Raw genomic sequence first — 23,326 nt, forward strand, 5'->3', positions numbered from 1 at the left:
CGCCTTTCCCCATTATCACCCAGCATACAGCACTTCCACTGCAGCAAGGGATTCTGGGAAATGACATGCAAATGAGCACACAGTGTCACTTTTTGCCTCAATAACCATTTTTTAACATGGTTCCCTATAGGCTTAAGCTTGCTGCATGGTCACAGCATGTAGAGGTATCAGTAACATCGCCGGAAGAAGAGATCAGTGTATCTCGAAAGCTCGCACAAATAAAAGCATATCGTTAGCCACAGAACAGTATTATCTATTTATTTTTTGATTATATATATATAAATATATATAAATAATTTTTTTTTTTTTTAATTTATTATTATTGTATTGGTCCAGAAACCCCAAATACCATTCATGTTTATGCACTTTGCGGCTGCGGTTTTGGATATGTATAATTAGTGTGGTTTTAGCTGGGAAGAGGCTGCTATGAGCTGAGTGGGAAGTGTGTCCCCCGGCGGCCTCCGTCTCTCCTGCTCCTTACATTGTTGCAGATCAGCTGTGTGTGTGAGCAGGAGCCGGTGGGTGGAGGGAGAGGAAGCGCTGTCCGCCCCACAGAGCGATCCCACGGAGGTGAGCTGTGCACATCAGCTGGCCCTTGTGCAAGGACTGAGCCTGGGCATCCACACACAGGTACAGGGGCTTCCTTCGCCCACAGAGGAGGGGGGGAGACTAAAAGGGAGACGGATGCCCAGTGTTTGCATGGGAGCTCCCAGTGAGTGTCAGAATCAGTGTCTCTTTTGTCCTGAGAGTCAATCACTGCAGCCTTTTGCAGCAAATCTGGGATCTTCCTTGTGAAGAAGCATTTTAGATCCATCATGCAGTGAACAACTTGATATACCCCATGCATATTTCTTAGTAAACCTTAGTAATATCATTTATGTTTAAGGACCCAGATAGCATAGCTATTTATGTATTGGGTTGAATTGATCCAGCTCTTTTTAGTATGTGTGGAGCCAGAAAATCTTTGCTCAGCAGGCAAGATTATGATTTTGTTTTGCTCCTTGTACACACGCTATGTATTTCTCTTATAAACGGAATGATGCAGATGTATGCTGTATATACTGTATGTGCTCTGGAAACCTTTATGGCCTCACAGCCTATGCGAGAAGGGGATATAAAGGTTGCATTATCAATTGTTTCCTGTTTGGAAGGCTGTCCACTGGTTATTTCGCCCCCCACAAAAAATATTACCAGCAACATTAGCAGGGAATTGTGTGTGTGTGTGTGTGTACGCACTGAACAGAAACGTTCAATTTGATACTTATTGTAACCTTTCAGGGTTTGATGCACTGTTTGTGTCCATGGTGTAAAATAGACATCAGTTAATCGTCATCAGGTTATTCATCAATACTATAAAACCTCAATTTGTTTTTCCTTACGGTTCTACTGAAGACTGGCTACATTCATCCATATAGGTTTAGCTGGCCATACGCCTCCTGTAGTAACCAATCAATCTGCTGCAGTGTGTGATACTGTCTTGCCACTAGCATGTAACACTTACATTTACAAATGCCAATGAGCCCATAACAGAAATTGTGCTATTGTATTGCTTCTTCTGCAAATAAAGAGTTGAATCTTCCCTTATTAGTGCAGCGTGCGGAATATGTCAGCTTTGCTCATTCTCTGCACATGAGCTGTACTCCATATTGTATTTCTGCACATTCTGTTATGAGAAAAATAATTTAGAATTGAATTAGAGTTCATTAATTTAAAGCGTAGAATCCCATTTCTTCGTCATGCCGTGACACTGTCATGGTTTACCCTCAGCATTAACCCCTTCAATGCCCAGTGGGAAGCTTTAGAAGGAGTTAGCCAATGTTATGCTTAAAAAGACAGCAGTGACACACAAACAACAACAAAAAAACCTTTGGGTGTGAAGTGTTACTTTTGATTTGTAAACAAAAATGTGTTGCTTTGTACCCCTAATACATCACTCTTCAAACCACTGACTTTAAAGTCTCAGTCCGTGCTTTTCACCAGTTTATTTTTTTTTAATCATCTTTTTACTTTTTGTAATTGTTGGTTTGCTTTAAGACATTCTTTCTTGGCCTTTACAACACTATTTAAAAATAAATAAATCTAATAATAATAAAAAAAAAATCCGTTACATTTAGGAGACACAAAAGTTTGAAATATGAAGTGGTTAAAAAGCAGCTCTCACCAGAGCCCAGTGTAAAGGTTACCATGGTAACCCCAGAAGCTTAAAACTTAAGAAAATAATGTTTTTTTAACAGCAGAAAAACTTTTCTATCAAAAAAAAAATATTTTTTTGTAAAGAGCTGGACATGCTCAGGGAAAAGATACCTGCATTATGAGTTAAACCCATATAGGCTTCTGGGGGAGTGAGGGGTGTTTCTGCTTTAAAGATCGGAATGACGAGATGAAGTCACATGGCTGTTTGCTTGCAGCTATATTTAATATTGCAGCAGGGGTTTCTTATCTATCATGCCAGTATGTGTTAACAGTAATATGTCTGTATTTAATCACCTACTGGATTGTGGTCACCTTCTTGTGTACCCTTTACCATACAGTGTTAAACAGGCAGCCAACTTCTTTTCTCTTGGATGGAGTCATACAATTTGTATCATGCACTCCTGCGTTCACAGAATTATCTTTTTCTAGCGCTTCTCTGGAATTTGGAAGGAGAGCACTTTGCCTTTTGGATAAGTACTATACTGTAAGGAAACATTAACAGATGCATCCAACCAAAGGAACTAGGAATTTGACATATACTAGGATTAAAATGTGTGTTGCAAAAAAGCCCCCTTGATCAGTACTTTCCTAAAACAATGTTAAATTTGCTTTTTGTTCAGGTGACCGTATACAGTATACCAACATAGCATATTTCTTCTGGGTGTGAATATTCTTGTTCAATCTTGTTGTACCATCTACATAATGGATTGGATGTTGACGCCCACTAGGGAGCTTGGCACCTGAAATAGTTATTTAAAATAAATTGCTGTGTGGTTATTTCTTAATTTTTTTTGCTGTTAGTCTTGCAAAGATTGGCATTTAAACCTCACCCAAATATAGACTAAGTGCATAATCTCGGCTATAGAACCTCTGTCTTGGTTTCTCACTGCATCAATAATACTTAAACTACCCTTGGTACGGCGTAGATTGTTATTTCTGCTATTGGACCAAGAATAGTTATTCTTCAATAAAATTAAAGTGTATTCCGCTTTCCAAGTACCAAAGGAAAATCTTCTTCATAACTGATGAGATCTGTGCAGTTTGTAAGGCTCAGTAAAGCTTCACTTCTGAATAACTCTTATGAGTCCATTAAAGACTATCACCACCTATGACAAACTAACAAGTACTATCTTTAGAGGTGTGTAAAAAGATTTTAGGATTCATTTAAAGGTTGTTGTACAGTCACACATTAACCCCTTCTGTGTCAGAGGGACCTGAATTAGTACTTTCCAATAGTACTGAAGTGGTTCCACAGTTTTCTACAGCCTGATGTCTCCCAAAATGTTGTATAATTCTTTGTGTTACCCGATGGTATTTTTACATATTGAGGCCCATTTGAGGTTTAGTTGTATGCTCCTTAACTCATTTGAGCTGTAATGCAGTGTTTGCTGGTGCTGTGAGTACTAAATACGTCTGTCCAGCAGTTGATAAATCGGTGCTGCTATCACAGTTGACAGAATAAAGGCCAAAGACAGCTTCCTTAAGGCTGCACTTATAGTGCTGGCGACAGCGACGTTGCGGCAAAACAAATGCATTGCTTCCGTCGCGTGCGCTTATAGTAAGCACGGCGCGATGGAGCGACGGATTGGTCGCGATCACTGGAAGTCATCTCTATTTGATTTTCCAGCGACCGTCGCCGGCACTATCAGCATAGCCTAAGACTGCCGTGGAGTTGAAGCACGACTGCTGGGCAGTGGAAAAAAATAAGTAACTGAAAAAAATCTGTACCAGATGCAGAATTTGACACTCGCCAATGCAATATCTCCACTTGAGGAAATCCTTCATTACGCCTCGTATAACTGCTCCCCAAATTGCAGGTTCACCCTCGGTGGGCAAAATAACTGGGTTCATTGATGCATCAGATCTTTGGCATAAAGGTCCTGTGTGTATACAGTCCAGTACGTAATACGCTGTTATGGTCCCTTACAGCTACATTTCGTTTGGCAAAATAAAAACACAGCGTCCGTTTTTATTTTTTACTTGGCCAAATTGAGCAACAGCCTTTGTCCCCTCCTCCCCACCAGGACTTTGAAGCGGTATATTTTATTTGTTTCGGGATGGTGATATCTTGATATGTTGAGACTGTAAATCCTCTTTGGTGTTGCTTTTGTTAAGTACAGTATGCTGCTATATATCTATACTGTATCTATCTATATCTAATTTGACACCAGTAAACTTGTGTCACTACTCTCTCCCTGGTTAACTCGCGCCAGTACAAGTCACACATGCCAGCACGCTGATTGCCCGCATGCTGTTTATTGGGCCTCATGATTAGTGATCTGCTTCTTCAGTATTTACTGATTTCTGCAGAAAAATTACCAGTTTTATCTGTCAAAGGAATTCAGTTTTTATAAAAAATTCATCTCGTTTCTGTTAACAAAGTCAACGCCTTATGCCAGAAGTTCTCAACTCCAGTCCTGAAAACCCCAACAGGTCAGGATTTCAGGATATCCCTGCTTCAGCACAGGTGGCTCTGATTCAGACACCTGTGCTGAAGCTGGGATATCCTGAAAACCTGATCTGTTGTTGTTTTCAGGTCTGGACTTGAGAATCCCTGCCTTACGCAATTGTTCTGTGTGTCCTATAAGCTCTGATTGGCTCACGTATGTTACAAGGAGATGCTACGCACCTATTTTGTTACCTCCGGTTTAGTGAGGCACTGCTCAAGGTAAAATGTAAAAAAAAAATACATACAACCACTTATAGGGTGTCCATGTCAAAATGGATTTGAAGCAAAAAGTGGCACGGTGTGCTCATTTGCATGTCATTTCCCAGAATCCCTTGCTGCTGTAGAACCACTATATGCTGGGTGATAATGGTGAAAGGCAGGGTTCCAGACGTGTCTGAGACATGCAAATGAGCATACAGTAATATTTCCATTTGATATTGAGATCTGTGTGTATACTGTATGTGGTATGTATGTAATTTTTTTTAAAATATATTTCACAGTTTGTTTATTTATTCACCCAATTTCATCCTGGGTTTAATGCAAAACAGAAAAAAATGCACGGCAAATTTTCTGGATTTTTAAAAAAATAAAAAAACAAAAATGTGAAACACTATTCGTGATGTATTTGTCCATGACCAGGGGTGATGGGGAGGCTGTGGGTTTTAGAAAGCCAGGATTGCGATCAGAACTGTTCCATTTCCACTTTCAGGAGTTATTTGGGGTCTTGTGATGCCTACATTTTAACGGGTATATTTTCAAAAATAGAGAAGGCTGTGAATACAACCTGATTCCTAACAAGAAGCACACTTGTTGGAGCACACCTGGGCTATTTAAAACTTAGCATTTAATATTCCTACAATTAATATAAGTCTACACGTGCAAAATAAAGTTATCAAATATTATTGTGTGTATTGTGGTTTAAAAAGTATACCAGGAGGTAAGGTGAGAATGCTGCTGCTTGCTTTGCAAATGAAACACAACTGAACTCCAGTATGACTTGTCACATGGTATCAGTTCTTTATAAAATTCATATGGCAGTGTGGTTCTGTGGGCCTAACTACCAAGTACAGTATATAATTATTGTTTGTAGCCTATTGGATGTTAATTCTCTTTAGCAGATTTAAAGGGTTAGATTGGTTTCCATTATTGCATTATAGTTTATCTATCTATTTAGTTATATAGCTTGTGCGGTCATTCTAAATTGTCAACATGTGTGTGTATATAATAAGTGATGTGGTTTAAAAAAAAAAATGTTTTATTATATACGCAACTAGTCAATACATTTGTCTTGTTTGGGCTGTAAAGGCAGTGAAAATGTGACTCTTGTTTCCTGTGAAAAAATGAATGTTTCAAGTTTTGTAGAGTCCTGATCAATTCTAATCTTATTTGGTAATTATTGACCTCGCCCATCTCCCTTTTGCTAATGCTGGCGGCATTCTTAGTTTGAACAAAACAACATTGTAGTAGTAATTTTTATTTGCTGATGTTTTCAACCTGTCTAATCACAAGAGATTCGGGAAAGATCTTAAAAACGCCCCAAAGCATTTTTAAAGTGTCCATGACAACAAAAGTCCTAAAAAAATATTTTTAAATAATGACATTCCTTTTGTTTTAGTCCAAGGATGGACTGCACTTTTAATAAAAATGCCTCCTGTTACTCACAGGAAACTAATGGCATAAGTAAAGCATTGTGGGTATGGGTGTTAACATAACAATCAGAAAATTTACCTAGATTTCAAAGTGTATCTCAACACGCAAAATGTATCATCTCTTTAGTGACTCATTGTTGGGGTATTTGGCATTCAGAACAAGTAAAGAAAGATGTTATAAAAATGTGATCTAACCATCTATACGGTTGTTGAGGATAATAATACTACAGCTCAACCCCATTATAGTGCGATCCGCTACAACGCAGATCCGCTTATAACGCAGTCTCGGCGTGGCTCCCGATTTAAAAACATCTCTAAGGGTTTTTTTTTTAATAACATTCAATGCTTTATTGCTAACGGACACACACGGAGATACATACACCAGATCTATCTCACCAACCCTGTGTTGTAGCAGCTGGAGAATTGCACTAGCATATGAAAGATCTTGGGTTCAATTCCTGCATGTGTATTATATAAAATAATAATTTATAAATTATACCATATCATGCAGGAATTGAACCCATGAGCCTTCATATGCTAGTGCAATTCTCTAACTGTTACACCACAAGGTGGGTGTGATGAATCTGACTCTATAAACAAACGTAACATGTACTGCACTGGGTACAATTCTTACATGTGTATTATATAAAATAATAATTTAGAAATTCACTGTTTGGCTGTCATTGGTCAGAGAAGGGTCACGTCACCCTCCTCTGCGCTCGAAAGTCAAATTGAACTTCAAATTGAACGTCAAATTGAACAAGCTTGGGAGAGCGTAAATAAGTGCAGTGCATGTGGAACAGCCTGATGAAGCAGGGAGAGGAGAGGGCTGCAGATGCCTGGTAAGTCCCCCCTGCGGTGGCCATTTTGCGATCCCGGTTATAACGCAGTCTCATTATGTGGACCCAGAGCACTGCGTTTTAATGGGTTCATCTGTATATATATATATTTTTTTTTAATACTAAGGCAGAACAAAGACACATTTTTTAAATGAGCTTCCTTCCCTTTTACAGATCCTGTCTTCACGGTTCATTGACGTGAATAAAAGGAGTGGAGTTACAAGACAGCCAAGTTGAACAACACAAGATGACCCATATTCCAATTGATAAATCCAATCTCCCTCGGGTTAATGAAGGTTAGTATTTGTGAATAAAAATGCTGTTTGTGGGTAGTAAAATGATAATTGTTTGCCAAAATGATCACACTGGAGAAGTGAATTACAATATTTCAGTGTTAACATAACATATCCAAATATATGAAAAATAACAGTGAAGGTAAAGTTATAGAGCCTCTCACATTCATTCTTGCCATCTGCGAATCAAAGGTCTGTATTTGATTAGTTGAGTGAATATTTCCCTCTTTTTTTAAAAGTGACCCAGTGATACAAATACGGTGCCTGGAATATGTTGAAGCATCACGTTTGATTTCTTAACTCATGGACATATGCAAACAATTTAACAATCCTTGTGTGATGAAGACATCTTAAAACAAAGATATGGTTTTTTTTTTGGGTTGTCACTGTAAAATAGTTATGTTAAATAAAAATGTATCGCCGACAGATTTCCTTGTGCCCAGGACTAGAATTTTGAACGCCCTCCCCCATGTCAGTGGTCTTGCGAGCTCCTCCATTTCACACCTCGCAAGCCACCTCCTCTATTCCCCCTCACCACTCTCTCTTCTTTACTCCCCCCCCTGCTATCGCTCAGTTACATCCTTCTTGCTCAACCTGGCTCCCTCAATCTCCTCCTGCTCCTCACATTCATTCCTCATTTTGGCAGCCCTGCTCCTATAGAAGAAAGTCAACCCTCCATAGGACTTTGCAAATGTGAAATCTATCTCTAGCTCTCTAAATCATCAGCCCTTGTGGATCCGCTGCTGGAGAAAGATCTTTCAAGTACTGTGGCTGTAAGTCTCTCCTCCATTTCTCCAACATATTTTCTGATTTCATCCTCCCATCTTGATTTTGGTATTCTTCTTGGTCTTTTGATATCTCTTACAATTGAGTTGAGTAACATCTTTGTCAAACGATGGTCATTTTCTTCTTGCGAGGAGTCTGGCCTGCTGCCTTTTCATTTTTTTCACCCATGTGATGACACAGACTTTCCTTTCTAACCCGTGCATTCTTCATAAATATGTTTTGTATTTTATTTTAATAATTTTTTTTTTAGGCAAAAAGGTACAAAAGCCATAAGCACAGATTTTTTTTCTTCTAAATTACTATAATGAATTCGGCTTTTAAATAAAGACATTTGGTAGAAAAGGCATTTATACACTCCCAGGTAATATTCTAGTGCCGCGCCTTTATGGGAAACAGTGTAGGAGCCTGCAGAGTATGGATACTGTATTCTATCACAAATTATATTTCCAATCAGGGTTGCCACCACTCCGGGTTTTACCCGGAGACTACGGGTTTCGGTTAACTATCACCGGGCTATGGGTTTAGATTTGAAATCGGGCGGCAAATGGCGTTGCGTTGCCATGATAATGGGACGTCACGTGACATTGTGGTGCCACGAGGTGTCCCATTGTCATGGCAACAAGATGCCATTTGACGTCAGGGGAAGATGCTGCCGGAAAAGTTAAGAGTTACATTTTATAAATAAAAAGCAATAAAATGAATTCAAGTCCACGTTTATGAATAAGTGATTACATTACTTGAAATTGAACTGGAAAAAGTCTCCAGGTTCGCATTCAACAGAAGGTGGCAACCCTGTTTCCAATTGATTTGTAGATTAATTTGTTCATGAGTACTGAATGACTTTTCTGATAAACACTCACATCGTTGTTTAAAAAAGTTATTGCAAAAGTCCAAAAAAAATTCTGTTGCCCATGCAGGTCAAACTACCCATGGCACTGTAGGGCAGTGATTTTAAACCGGGGTTCCGTTAGCACCCCTTAGGCCGAGTCCATAGACGGACAGGCCGTGCTGAGGCGTGCGGACGCTCGCGCTGAGCCCCTGCATCCTCAATGAGGATGCCTTGAGAGGGGGCTCACGCGAGCGTCCGCAGGCGTGCTGACGAGTTGGAGGTTTCAGCCGAGCGCCAAGCTGTTTTTCAGTGCGCTGTTGGCTGAAAACCTCCAATCACAGCACAGCAGCGTCAACGTCACGGCATCGTGATGTCGGAGCCGTGACATTGACGTCAGTGCGTCGCGGGCGATTGGCCCAGCGACGTCACTGCCCCACCTCCCCCCGGCTCCCTTCGCGCACGCTGGCTCGCCTGCAAGTCCGTGCAATCGCACTGACTGAAGCAGGCGAGCCTCAGCGTTAGCGCGCCTCCGCTCTCCCCACCCCTCTATGGCCCGGGTTTCCCGGCTGCCAGAGGGCCAGAGCTGGGACAACTGTCTCAGGACTGGCGGCCCCGCGGCACCCCCACATAGCAGTGACACGGTGGCTCCCAAGCTAAGCAGAAGCCGGCAGCTCACTGCTATCCTTCTGCCTAACTGCCTGCTCTCGCAGGGAACACCTTCCAAAAGCTTCACTCCTGAACTGGTCCGAACAGGTGTGTGTGTGTGTGTGGTGTGTGTGTGTGTGTGTGTGTGTGTGTGTGTACCACTGCTCTAGGGGAAAACCACTGCTCTAGGGGTAAACTACCCATCAAACAAGTCTGTAAAATTGTTGTGCTAGTATTTCATGCAAGAGGCCTACTTAAGCTTGTTTCTGAATTGTAAAAAGAGGACTTCAATAAATTGCCTCATTTGATAACTATAGTTGAATGGTCAACATAACCTCAGTTACAGGAATACCCCCTGAGAGAAGACAAACTGATGTATAGATTCATCAGGCGCTGTTATGGGTTAGCGCAACCGATCCGGCATTGACTGACTTGAGTGCGTGCCAATGCTGTACCAGGTGCCCTAACCTGCATGGCTTTTGATGAATCTACCCACTATAAGATTTATCGTTTGCTGTCAGAAAGTGGGATAATCAGTGGAGTTTTTTGTGACTGATATTCCCCTTAAGAGTAAAAAATTAGTAGCATTTGTCATGGGAGACCAGGCAATTACACCTTTTATACCAGGATCATTTCACTGAGCAAAACAAGATAATGAAATAAATGGTCAATGTATTCACAGGAAAAAGCAAACACACAATGTTACACAATTTACAGTAAAAAGACACACTAACTTGGGGAATTGGGATGGAAAAAACTGTACTTTCCTATGTCTAGGGGCTTATCGCCAAGCTTACCCTAAAAAGTATTAGAACTGAAACCACCATGCAGTTCCAACTGCCACAGCACTCCTATCTCTCCAAAGGGCGGAGATTCACTTGGTGCTTGGAATCTGGAAAACTTTAAAATCCTGAGAGAAACTTAGAGAACTGCCAAATCTGAGCTGTGTTTTTTTTTTTTTAAACCTCTCAGTTCTATTCCCAGAATTCTATCTCCCTATCAGGAGCGTGAGGAATTTCCCTAGCAACCAATCTGAGACAATCCAGTAACAAAAACGGGGTTTCTTAAACATCTTACTGAACCCAGGGGCAGGTGAAATATGGCCTCTGCCCCTGCTTCCCTCCATTCCACCCACGGTGAGAGACTCCGGCCAGTCAGGGTAGACCAAATGGACAGGCACATTGCATCCCTTTGATCTGAGGATGTGGATAATTGAATCACACCTTGAACATCCTCTGGGCCTTTCATCCCCAGATGTCCTGTGCACAAAGCATATTTTTTAAAACACACAGTTTAATAAACTATACTTTTATACTGTGTCTTGCTAAAAATGTCTGTCTTTCTTTGGTGTCGGGTAGAATAAGAATGTATACTCTATTCTCACTAGCCATATCCCCGCCACACTGCAAAAACCTGACACTACATTTTTACACACAATAAACCTCGCAGCTTTGTCCTATAGCTGGAGCACCCACCTGAACCCCTATTCCAGGGTCAGGGTGACTTGGGCATGAATTGGTCACCCCCCTTTATACTAGGGATCCCTGTACCATTCTGAGGATACCTTGATCCCCCTATGCCCCTTTTTACCTTTCTGGTCTGTGCTTAAGCAGGGACTCCTGGCGGTGAGCTGCAAGAACGTTTTCAGGGTAGGATTTTGACTGGAGCATTGTGCTTCAATGTACAGGTATCTGAGAATCCTATCTGATTCCAGGATACAATTTTGGGGTTTCCAGTAACTCTGGAACCCCGCTACATAGCCACAATCTGTAAAGAGTTTCTCCGCAAAACCCACTCTGAACCTCATAGCCTAGCAATCTCTGCTTGCTGGCACTCCTGGAAAGGCAAAAACATAAAAATTCCTTATTGTCGCACATTTTACATAAAGACACAGCAGTACATATACGACAGGCAGGTCCAAGAGCTGACACTCGAAGACCCCAAAACATGGATCAGGGGCAACCAAGTGGGCTTGACCTTTATTTGTGAGCCTGGTTACCCCTTCACCGTCACAGCATTGTACAATAGAAATAGTTTAATTTATGATCATTTGATACATGCTAGGGAATTATACATGTGGGAGTCACAGAGCCATAAATAACTGATGCTATGAACCATAATTGAATCTCACATCTCAGCTCCCTTCTGCTTTATCACTGTATCACAAATTACTTTTCCAGTTGATTGTAGATGACCTCATTGATGGTTATGGAATTACTTTTCTGGTGATTAAAGGGTGAGTTGAGTGAGTCCCAATGTTTGGCGCTCAGATCGTCACTGCTCCGCAAATTGTTCTAAGCCCACTTCTCTGGGGAATCACATCACATCCATCTTATTTTGTGTGATGCCTCTAGTGGTTGGAAAGGAGATTGTATTGGGTCATAGTAGTCAGTCTCTTGGTGGCAAAACTGGGACAGCACTTGTGCAAATAGACTCCACCAGATATCATAGGAACAAGTCCATTTAGCTTTCAGAGGGCTTTCTTCGCTTTGATAAATTTGGTAATGTTTTGTACTTCAATTTTGTAACCAGGAGACTTTAGTTAAATGTGTGTTACTGTGATTCAGGTAACTTACTGATACATGTCCTCCCTTTTTAATCACATTACCATAACATGTTACATTAAAGCTGCAATTCAAGCTCCCGATTTTTTTTTTTTTTCTTCTTCAATAGTTTCATGTGGGCAATCTCTACTTGCCTAAAGAACTGTATAGCTGCCGGTCAATTCGTTCTCAGTCTATTGATCGGCGAAGTTTGGCGACATCTTTAGATATGGAGAATGTAAATGGTTGCTATAGTAACAAGCATGCTTGTTAAAATAGAATACAAGAAAATTGGTCTTTCAAAGTTGTTGTTTTTTTTTTAAAAAAAAGCAGAAAATGCTAAAAGTATTTTTTCTTACTACAGTAAAGAACTGATTTATTTAAAAAAAAACGCAGGATATTGCTTGAACTGCAGCTTTAACATTGTTTTTGTTGAGGAATAAATGTGGGATTAGTTATGTCTGTTTACTGCTCAACATGCAATGATATTGATTTGATGGAGCCACTCGTAATGCTTGCTCAAACATACCTTACACCATATAGCAATATGTACAATCGCATTCTCCGATTTCTCATGACTAAAAAAATGCATGAAAAAGGGTATTTTGGGTACCGGGCCTGGAACAGCTTAATAAAATTATTGTTTCCTATATCCATCCTGAAAAACCTTGTTTACATACAGCATTAGTGTGGTGTTATTTTTAACCCTTTCAGAGCTGGCATACATGATCATATACATTTGTATTTGGATATATAGAGTTAAAGTAATAAAACAGATCTGTAAGGGTTAAAATGCTAAAGATTATAAATTGTACAATAGACCCATCTTTTTTTCTGCAGTAAGTTTTTAATTAAAATATGGAGAGAACCATTTTTGTTTCCACGGTACAGTTTATTGTATTTCCATTAGATTATTCACTGCCAAATGTGGTTAAACTCTCTTCAGACACCTCTGCTCATTCTCTTCCAAAAGAAGTCTGACATTTGTGAAAAGCAGTACTGTTTTAGGATTAAACTTTTCCAAAACTACTGAACAGAACACGTGAAACCTGGGGGTGGGGAAAAAATAACTGCAAAGCTGCCAAGTTTTACCTGGATGTCAGCTTTTTCCCTCCATAATTATGTGTCTAGGGGTAAAGCAAATTATCTTCTCAACAAGAACAGTTATCACCAGTCATGTATCTCATGGGATGGGCGAATGTTTTAACAATTTCATTCTTTATTCATACCGTCACGCACAATGTTTTGTCAGTTGTTGGCATTCAGTTTACCGATAATGGATCATTGTCAGGATAGGTTGTTTTATAGCCTCTCCAGATTGGTCATACCTTTAATTGGAACTGGAGTTATTTAGAGCAGCAATCCTTATGTTCTGCGGATGGTTGTTCACGGCTGGATTACATGATCGCATTACTCAGTGATTTTTTTGCTTTGATTTCTGCTTTGCTTGCTGTTGCTTGTATTACTCTGTGACTTTTTTGCTTTGCTTGTATTTGTGTCTCTCACAGGGGGGACAAGGATTAAGGGAAGTACCTTGAGGTCTCCCAGAAGAAAGGGTTTCTACCCTGAAACGTTGCCCCTCTTACCCTACCCCATTGTCTTTATATGTTTTGCTGTTGTCCTCTCCTCATACCCTTATTTGTACCCCACACTTCCCTTCCCCTTTATATCTTGTTTCCCCTCATTTGTGTGATAATTAGAGCTGTATACTTTGCATTTGTAGTCAGTTAGCATTTCCAATTTTGTATATTAATTTGCTGTTTATGTGATTAAATTTGTGGTTTATTCTGAGACTCTCTACATTTTTCTATTTATCTTAAGTGTGCTGGAGCCTACTCTGGGGTTTCTATGATTTGCAGTGGGGTTGTTTGGGCCCACTTCGCTCCGCGCACACTGCATATTATCAATACTATTTCGGTCTAGAGTGCTGTCCGTCAGTGTGTGTATAGCAATCCTTATGTATGTGTGTATACTGTATTATATTATAAAAAAATTTTTTACATTTTTTTTTATTGTAGCTGAGCTAAACCGCTAGTTTTTTAGCTCCAAAAATTAGTGAAACTTTCACCTTAAGTCACAAACCAGACAAAATGTGCCCTTTTTCAGCCACAAAAAAAGTTCACAAGTGTTTAGTCACCGTGCATTTCAATATCTTATGCCAATTTGATTCATGCAGGCACCATAAATCTGGCACACACACTGTTTTTCTCCCTGGCTGGCGATCTTTACATGAAAGTGTGCTAATTTGGCAACAATATTTGCTGCTTGAGGATTGGCAAAACGTTTAGCAAGAAATTTGGGCAATCAATGCATAATATTTTGCGTCAGCAAGTTGGATTGTTTCTCACATCTCCGCCCAGACAATTATATCTGTAAATTACTCAGAAACCATGGGGGTCTACAGAGCTGAGAATAGTGCGATTCCGCTTTAGAGAAGGGGTGCCCAAACTTTTTCATCTGCGCCCCCCTGCCTGCTCGTGCGACCCCCCACCTTACATTTTCTCTGGCGTTTCTGACATCACAATGTCATGTGACATTGTGTCACCAGAAGCCGCCAGGGAGCAGGTAAGAGGCAATACAGAGGCCTCGCGTGTTCCCCCAGCATTTCATTTAAATGCTTTGGGGAAGAGCGCAGGGCCTCTGTAAGTACCGCAACCACCCACCCCCCAGAAAATTCTGCACCCCTCAGTTTGTGCTTTAGAGCAGGGGTGTTCAAACTTTTCCCCCTGCTCCCCCCTGCATGCTGTGCCCCCCCCCCTTACCTTGGCTCCGACATTGCCATGGTAACGTGACCCCGTGACCCCGTGGCGTCATTGCGACGTGTTATTGGACGCCAAGGTAAGAGAATTTACAGATGCCTTGGGGAAGAGTGCGGGACCTCTGTAACCGCCACGCCCCCCAGTTTGCGGACCCCTGGGGTGCTCAAACTATTCACGCTGCGCACCCTCTGCCTGGTGTTCGCGCACCCCCCTACATTGCTTTCCGGCGTGCGGTGGTCATGTGACGTCACGCCATGACGCTGTGTTGCCGTGGCGACGCGTCACACAGCCGGCTGAATCAAGGTAAGTGGAGTGTTGCACAGGCTTCACGCGATCCTCCGGCATTAAATTAAATGCATTGGGGAAGAGCGTTGGGCCTCTGTAACCACCTGTGCCCCCCCACGAAAAAAAATTGCGCCCCCCCCCCCCCTGTTTGCGCACCGCTGCTCTAGAGGATCCTCTGGTTAGAATTCAGTACACATGAAACAAAAATGGTTAGGATGGCGTTAGGTCACCTTTTTAATTAAAGTTAAAAAAGCCAGATGCCATGCAGTAACCCTTTAAATATATGATCTTACAATACCCACATTTTATGAAAACTAAGCTTGTTTTCCATCAGTGTCTTTTTTTTCTTCAAGCAGAGGGGAATGTGGGGTCTTGGCAGCGTGTAGCACTAACTAGACGTAACCATAGGGTTGCACAGGTGTCTTCTCCAAAAATACTGGACTCAATGGTGAGAGGTGCGTCAGGTTACTATGTCTAGGGAGGTAATACCGGACACATACATGTCCAGTATTGCAGTACCTCTCTTTTCTTTTTTACTGGACAGAGTATCCAAATACAGAACAGTCAAGTTCAATACAAGACACCTGGCAACCCTACGTAACCAACTATATTCAAAACCAGTTTAAATTAAATGTAAATAAGTTTGATCACCTTTTTGCTCTAGAGGAATCAATATTTAAGTTAAGCCTTAGGGCTGTTATATAGTGCCGGGCGCGTGCTACGCCGTGCGCGTGGAATTTTAGTGGCGCAGTGGGAGCCGACAGACAGCAGCGAAGATGGGAAAAAGATGATTTCATGTTGGCTACCGGCGCTCAAATGTATGTATGCGTGGATGTGTGTGTGTGTGTGCGTGTCAATGATTGCACAATTAAAATAAAAAAATATTTATTCCTTTTTGTTGTTATGGGTGGGTATGTTGCAGTTAGGGAACACTCCGATAACGGAGGTTCCGCACAAGGGAGCCGCCATGTTGTGGTTGGCGTCAGCACAGACTTAGCCTAGCAGAGGTTGCGCATGCGCAGAGCGAGTGTGAGAGCCCGCTAAGGAGGTAGAGCACGACGGGTCCCAGCAGCCCCCGCGGGTCCCCGTGATGCGCCTGGGCCAATGAGGTGCGAGACCAGGAGGAAAAGGAAGTGTTTACGCGCACGAGAGGTCAGAGTTGGTTGGAGAGGAGAAGGAGCTTCGGTGTGGGGAGACAGACCGCCTCCTACTTAGGCCGCATGCCCCAGGCCCAGTTAGGCCCTGAGTCCCGTAGAGACAAGCAGAGCTAGGGACTGGCCATAGTTAGGTTCCGGTTCCCTTATTGCCACATTATCACCACTGGGACAGTTCTAAGTTGGCAGGAGGTCTGGGCGCAGACCCCGCTATCGAGCCGCAGCGTGTCTGGGTGGGATCGCCCTAGACACCTACGGGTGACGTCATCTACACCTCGCTGATCCTTTGTGAAGATTGTAGCCGCACCGGGTACTGGAGTGCCCGGCAGGTAATTCTAAAGTGCACCAACGGTACCATCCTTCATTCAGGACACAGTGGCTGCGCAGTCACACTCATACACATTCATTGACTCACTTGAGGATGGGAGAACTATTCCCAAGGGGAACTGGACACGGGGTGGGATCACCCGGTGAAGGGAGGGTGAGCGTTCAACGAGACGCCAAGTATAGTGTCTCCTCTAGGGAGGGACACCTGTTGGTATAACACATATGGTTACTGCAAGTAAAGTTAATTGGTTAAGGGATATTGCTGTGTGTGTGTGTTATGTATATAAGTCCTACGAAGACCCACTTCCCCTCGGACGGAAGCTGTCGCAGGTGGAGGCACTGCACCAAGTTCTAGATATTGTGTGTACCCCAGGCTCTCCGTGACAGAGGCTCAGACCCTGTGAGCCTACAGGTAATACGGTATATATGGTAATATGGTAATATGGTAGTGGCCTGTGTTCGCTAGGAAGCAGGGCTATACACACATACATACACACATACACACAGTACCTGCAGCTCCCGGCTCTATAACAGGGAAAAGCATGCGGCACGTGCTTTCGCACATGCACGGCCGCAATCTGTATAGAACGGCCCATGGGTGTTTGTCATTCTTTAGTTAACTCGGTTGATGCTGGAAATGTAATATTCTATTTAACCGTAACTAGGATATAGCCACGGCTGATTTGCACAATCTACAGTATGTCATCAGGTTAGTTCACTCATTTATAAATTGGAAATTTTCTTATGTTAAGTACCTCACAAATGGGATGAAGGATTTTGGTGGTGTTTACTTCGCATGCAGGGTTTTTTTTCTTAGCCACGTTATGATTGATTTCCTTTTTTTTTTAATCAATTGTCTCATGGACATAATTTAGTCTCGTGGTCATAATTTAGTTAAAAATTATCTTTATTATATATAAATGTAGCGGTCATGTAAAATGCCTATAGTCATCTCTCCTGTTGGCAGTAAGGCCTGGTAAGTGTGGGCATGCCAGCAGTAATTATGGAGGTTTCCCCTCACACCCTGGTGGGGTGCTCTGTGTATGGCTGGGACTGGTCACATGCTCTGACTCCATGGTTAGTGATGTCAGAGATGTGTCAGCCTCAGAAGCTTACATAAGGCACAGCACTGTGTTGCAAAGTTAGTTCTGAGTTCTGAGTTCTGAGTTCTGAGTTCTGAGTTCTGAGTTCTGTGAGTGTTGCTGGAAAGCTCTTGTCAGAGCTGAGGAAGGAGTTAAAGTTCTATCAGAGTGTTAGTTATGTTATAGTAACTCCATGGGAGGCTGTGTCCAGGGACCTGGCACAGGACAGTGATTCCGGCGGGAATAGTGAATCCCTGATCTGGGTGACATACCTAACTAAAGGGAGCACTGGCGAGATGAGCGGCTGAAGATACTCCTTGTGGAGGGCAGTTGCCCTGCCGTGTCAATAAAGATGAGTTCAGCCAGAAACCCTCTCGTGTATCTATCTGGAATGAGTGTACAGAGAGGAGCACCACGGAGGAGTTCCTCGCCAGGATCATCCCCATGCGGACGCAGGGACCCTGGTGAGGTGGAGGCGCTGCACTGGAACTAGGTGAGACTCAGCACACTACCTCAGCTGCCTGTCTGACGGGTTCTCCCCACACACCATCATGCGGGAGACTCAGGAGTCCTGTAGCCAGCAGGTGCACCATATGACATATCCACACTGTAATGGGGTCCGGTTAGACCACAGGGGCCAATGTGAGATTGGGTGGGTCAGGCCGGGCCAGAAACACCGTTACATTTGGAGGCGAGCTGCTGAGATCAGATCCGTCAACAGGACAGGCTTTTAGCTAGGTCACTGGGAAACAGGGAGAGTGTCTGCTGCCACTTTGTGCTGCGTAGGGACGGACCTAGGGGTGGTCAGGGGGCTGACGGGATATTGTCAGTTCGCAGGGACAACCTAGGGGCCTGAAAGGGAGTGAGGGGTCTGGAGCGGGCTATAGCTGACCGAGTCACCTTGAGGCAGTGCTAGTTGGTAGGATGCCAGAAGGGACAGCCTGTTAACTTGGTCAGGAGTCCTGGAGAGGGTCTGCGCTAGGCTGACCAAGACAGGTAGACGCCCCAAGTACTGCATGGCAGAGCCAGCCAGAGTACCTAGCCATTCCAGACACTCACCGTAGGGAGCACAGACTGGGAGGAAGGAGTCACAGCAGACACTGAGAGAGTGAGCCTAGCCTGAGGTAGTGCAACCCTGAGTCACACCTAGATAAAGTACACATGTGGTGGTGCTGAGCTAATCTTTATTGTACCGGTGTGGTGGCTGCCCCGCAGAGTGGAGCCTCATGTACGACAACTGTTATGAGAGAGTGGAGGAGCCGCGTGGCGCGGAGAACGTAAAATGGCGGACAGAGGCTGATGGGGAGGGCACCCGTGGCGTGCAACCCACTGAAGAGCAGACTGTCGCCGAGTTGTCATTGACCAGGCTGCTCTGGAGCGGAGCGAAGGCTATGGCTGCCCCGTTTTTATCCTGTATGGGACAGCGAGGGGCCACCCTTGAAGAGTGTGAGGAAATTGTCATAATTGGGGGAGAACCCCGTGAGGAGAGCAAACAGACTGACTTTTTGGGCTTAAAAGCCAACCAAAATGGCGGTTCCCGCTTGCTAGGGAAACCGCATGGGCCAGGCGCAGAAAAAATGGCTGCTGCAGGACTTGCACAGAGCTGGCCGGGAATGGCGCGAACAGCAGAGCCCCGCCCTGATGGGGGGCATGGCGCGAAAGCTATGGCTGCGCCGGGATGGACAGTGACTAATTCAGCCCCTGTGCTGAGTCAACCGTTGAGTTTATGGGACCCTCCCCTGATTTCTACCAGGGGGAGTGACTTTCAATTATGGCCTGTGGGGATGCACCCACTGGGCCCAGGGACTGATATCCAGACGGCGCCACTACAAAAAGTAGTTCCGGCCGTGGAGGTGATTTGCAAGCAAAGGTACCTTGTGCAAAAAGCTGCTGCAAGGAGAAGGCGGGAACTAGCCGCGGGAAAGGACTTCAGCTCTGGGGAGGAGACTGGCGCGAAAACGCAGACCGCGCCCACCAGGACTGAGAGAGGTGCGGCCTTAATTAAGGGGCATGATATTCCCCTGTGGGACCCGCCCATTATTGCAACCCCTGGGGGCGGGTTCCAACTCTGTCAGAGAAGGGAGGAGCCGAAGCAGGGAGTGGCGGGTCCAGCAACTTCCACCAGTCAGTTGCGAGGAACCACAGAGAAGGAGAGACCTGTACAGGAAGTGACTCCTGTACAAAGAATGGCCTGCTCCTCCACTGTGGGCACTATGGTCTCCACCCAGCCCTACTCAGTGCCCGGCGGGGTGCTGGTGGTGAGGGTGGCCAATACAGAGACGGTAGTCGGGCTCTGCCTACAATGCGGGCTGCCCGGAGGTACAGTGAATACGATGGCACGTTGCCCTCATTGCGGGACTTTGTATCTGTGGCCTATGCCCACATTCGTTCCAATACAGCCTGCTGACCCCCCGGTGGATGTGACACGGCGCTCTGCTGAGTCCCCGGGCGCGCTGTGGATCAACCGCGCGAGTCCCGGAGACAAGGGACTGGAGCCGGTCAAGTCGGCTGGGTCACTGGCCATTGAGGCGGCTGGATTAAACCCCGCGACAGGGGCAAAGAGACTTTCACCCCGCCCGAGACCCCTAGGTCGGGGCGAGGGGACTACTCTGATGAGGACCTCCGTGAGCTGGCGGTAGCAAGAACGGAGCGGAAAAGACAGACGGGGAGAACGACGCCCCGTGGGGTGAGTGACCGGACGTCCCCCGCAGATCGGCGATCCGACCGACGGAGTCCCGCCATTCCAGGACCTGGCGGAGATGGGAGAGAGACGCCTACACCCCTGCGGATGGGTAAGCCAAAAAGCCCTATCTCTTACCTGGTCACAACAGACGGCGAAGCGCTGGAAGGGCCGCGCCAGGCCCAACGCGCACGTGGAGGGACGGCATCACTTCCGGTGGCGACGGCGGAGCAACCGGATGTCGTGGGAGAAGAGATCCCGCATGGGGGTCCAACGCGAGATGGCGACGCTTCCGGTTCCGGGGAGGACGTCACTTCCGGTGGCGACGGCGGAACCCAGGAAGGGGAAGCAGCGACGCTTCGGCGATTGGGGGAAGGCCCCCGACCGCTCGTATTGCCCAGAAAATGGAGAGACGGTGTCAGGACTGAGGAGGGTGAGACATCATCCTTGGACCAGTCTACGGACAGCCAGGAGCGGGTCGTAACCCCGTGGGGTCCCGTTCCATGCCCCTATACCCAACCCCATGCCCTAGCTAATGCCCCTACCCCTATCACACGGTCACCGGGTTCACCGCCCAGCTTGGAACTTGTGGACATACCTTTGGGGGGGGAGGAAAAATGGACTGGGGAGAGGCAGCTCAGTGGAGCTACGGAAGGTGATTTACGGGGAGGAGGAGAATTGAGGGTGGCGGATACAGCACCCCAACCGGCAGTAAAGGCTCCGGGGTCCTCGAGGTGGTCCAAACCGCGATCCACAAGGTCGTCAGGGGTGTTTTCGTTTGATGACGACCGGGAACCAGGGCCTAATCCCTTTAAGGAGACCCGGTGGTGGGCTCCACTATTTGAGGGGTACTCCGCGTGGATGGACCGTACTCGGTTCCTCATCCGGCGGGAGGACGTGGTAGATTTCTGGTGGAAAGAGGGAGAGTTTACACCAGAGCAGAGGGACAGGGAGCTACAGAAGAGGTGGTTCCAGCTGGAGCGTAGGGACATAGCGCCCATGGGTCCGGACACACTGTCAGGTCCAGTAGATTCTGATGAGCCCCTATCATGGGTGTTACCTGGGAGGGCAGGTAATGCGGATCTGACCAGGGTCAGTAGGGCGGAGAGGGCTATAATAGCCAGATATAAAAAGTCCCATGGGTTGGAGTATCCCTATGTTCCGGAGCCCCTGATGGATGAAATTGAGGACAATAGGGAAACGTGGCTCCAAGAAACTATAGAGCTGTACTTAACCAATAGGGGGAGCGACATAGTAGGTAAAAAGGCGGAAGAAAGAATAGACACCCTGATGCGAGTGTGGAGCATAGGGAGAAATGTTCACAAACATAGGGTGACCTATGTGCCAGAGAGAGGATCACCTAGGCATTATTATGTTACGGTCCTGGATATGGGTAACCGGGAAGTGAGGAAACCTGACCCAGATCACTATTATTAAGGGGGTACTGAGACATTACGCGGGTTCGTGGCTGCTGGTCGGGGCGGGCTTGGCGAATGACTGTATTCATGTGTACTGTATTATGAGGAAATTTGTGTGATGTTAATTATGTTTTCCGTTACAGTGTTTCCTGGAAAGAGGTATACAAATTTAGGTCCCAGCGTGGACGATGGGATTCACCAGGGGGAGAATGTAGCGGTCATGTAAAATGCCTACAGTCATCTCTCCTGTTGGCAGTAAGGCCTGGTAAGTGTGGGCATGCCAGCAGTAATTATGGAGGTTTCCCCTCACACCCTGGTGGGGTGCTCTGTGTATGGCTGGGACTGGTCACATGCTCTGACTCCATGGTTAGTGATGTCAGAGATGTGTCAGCCTCAGAAGCTTACATAAGGCACAGCACTGTGTTGCAAAGTTAGTTCTGAGTTCTGAGTTCTGAGTTCTGAGTTCTGTGAGTGTTGCTGGAAAGCTCTTGTCAGAGCTGAGGAAGGAGTTAAAGTTCTATCAGAGTGTTAGTTATGTTATAGTAACTCCATGGGAGGCTGTGTCCAGGGACCTGGCACAGGACAGTGATTCCGGCGGGAATAGTGAATCCCTGATCTGGGTGACATACCTAACTAAAGGGAGCACTGGCGAGATGAGCGGCTGAAGATACTCCTTGTGGAGGGCAGTTGCCCTGCCGTGTCAATAAAGATGAGTTCAGCCAGAAACCCTCTCGTGTATCTATCTGGAATGAGTGTACAGAGAGGAGCACCACGGAGGAGTTCCTCGCCAGGATCATCCCCATGCGGACGCAGGGACCCTGGTGAGGTGGAGGCGCTGCACTGGAACTAGGTGAGACTCAGCACACTACCTCAGCTGCCTGTCTGACGGGTTCTCCCCACACACCATCATGCGGGAGACTCAGGAGTCCTGTAGCCAGCAGGTGCACCATATGACATATCCACACTGTAATGGGGTCCGGTTAGACCACAGGGGCCAATGTGAGATTGGGTGGGTCAGGCCGGGCCAGAAACACCGTTACATATATATATATATATATATATATATATATATATATATATATATATATATATAACTTTTTTCATTTTATGACATGGAAATAAAAATTCATGTGTGTATTGGCTTAATGTCCATTTTTAAAATTCTTTTGTTTTCTGTTCTATTACCCAAATGTTCATGTTGTGGATATTTTGTGGTGTGTTTCTGGTGAGCAGACATGCCTAATTCATTGTTAAAAGAAGAACCCCCTGTTACTTGGTACGCTTTGCCAGACTTTGCTTAGGCTGGGAATGTGATGAAATGTTTTAAATAAACCATTCTGCCATTTTTTTTTCTATTGTTTCTGAAGTGGTACATTTATATTAAAACGTCACACC

General features: G+C 44.9%; 1 protein-coding gene across 2 annotated transcripts in view; it reads left to right on the forward strand.

Moving 5' to 3' along the window:
• Positions 1–470: 470 nt before the first annotated feature.
• Positions 471–23,326, forward strand: part of LOC142497352 (uncharacterized) — an 81,460-nt gene continuing 58,604 nt past the window's right edge. The window contains exons 1-2 of one of the 2 annotated variants that reach the window (XM_075605023.1): positions 471–570; positions 7,305–7,426. In XM_075605023.1, the coding sequence (XP_075461138.1) occupies positions 7,378–7,426 (49 nt within the window). In that variant the 5' untranslated portion in view covers positions 471–570; positions 7,305–7,377. Of the gene's footprint in view, positions 631–7,304; positions 7,427–23,326 lie in introns of both variants that reach the window. The other variant, XM_075605022.1, reaches the window with a different exon arrangement.

Source organism: Ascaphus truei, chromosome 6, assembly GCF_040206685.1.
Source record: "Ascaphus truei isolate aAscTru1 chromosome 6, aAscTru1.hap1, whole genome shotgun sequence".
NCBI classification, from domain to species: Eukaryota; Metazoa; Chordata; class Amphibia; order Anura; family Ascaphidae; genus Ascaphus; species Ascaphus truei.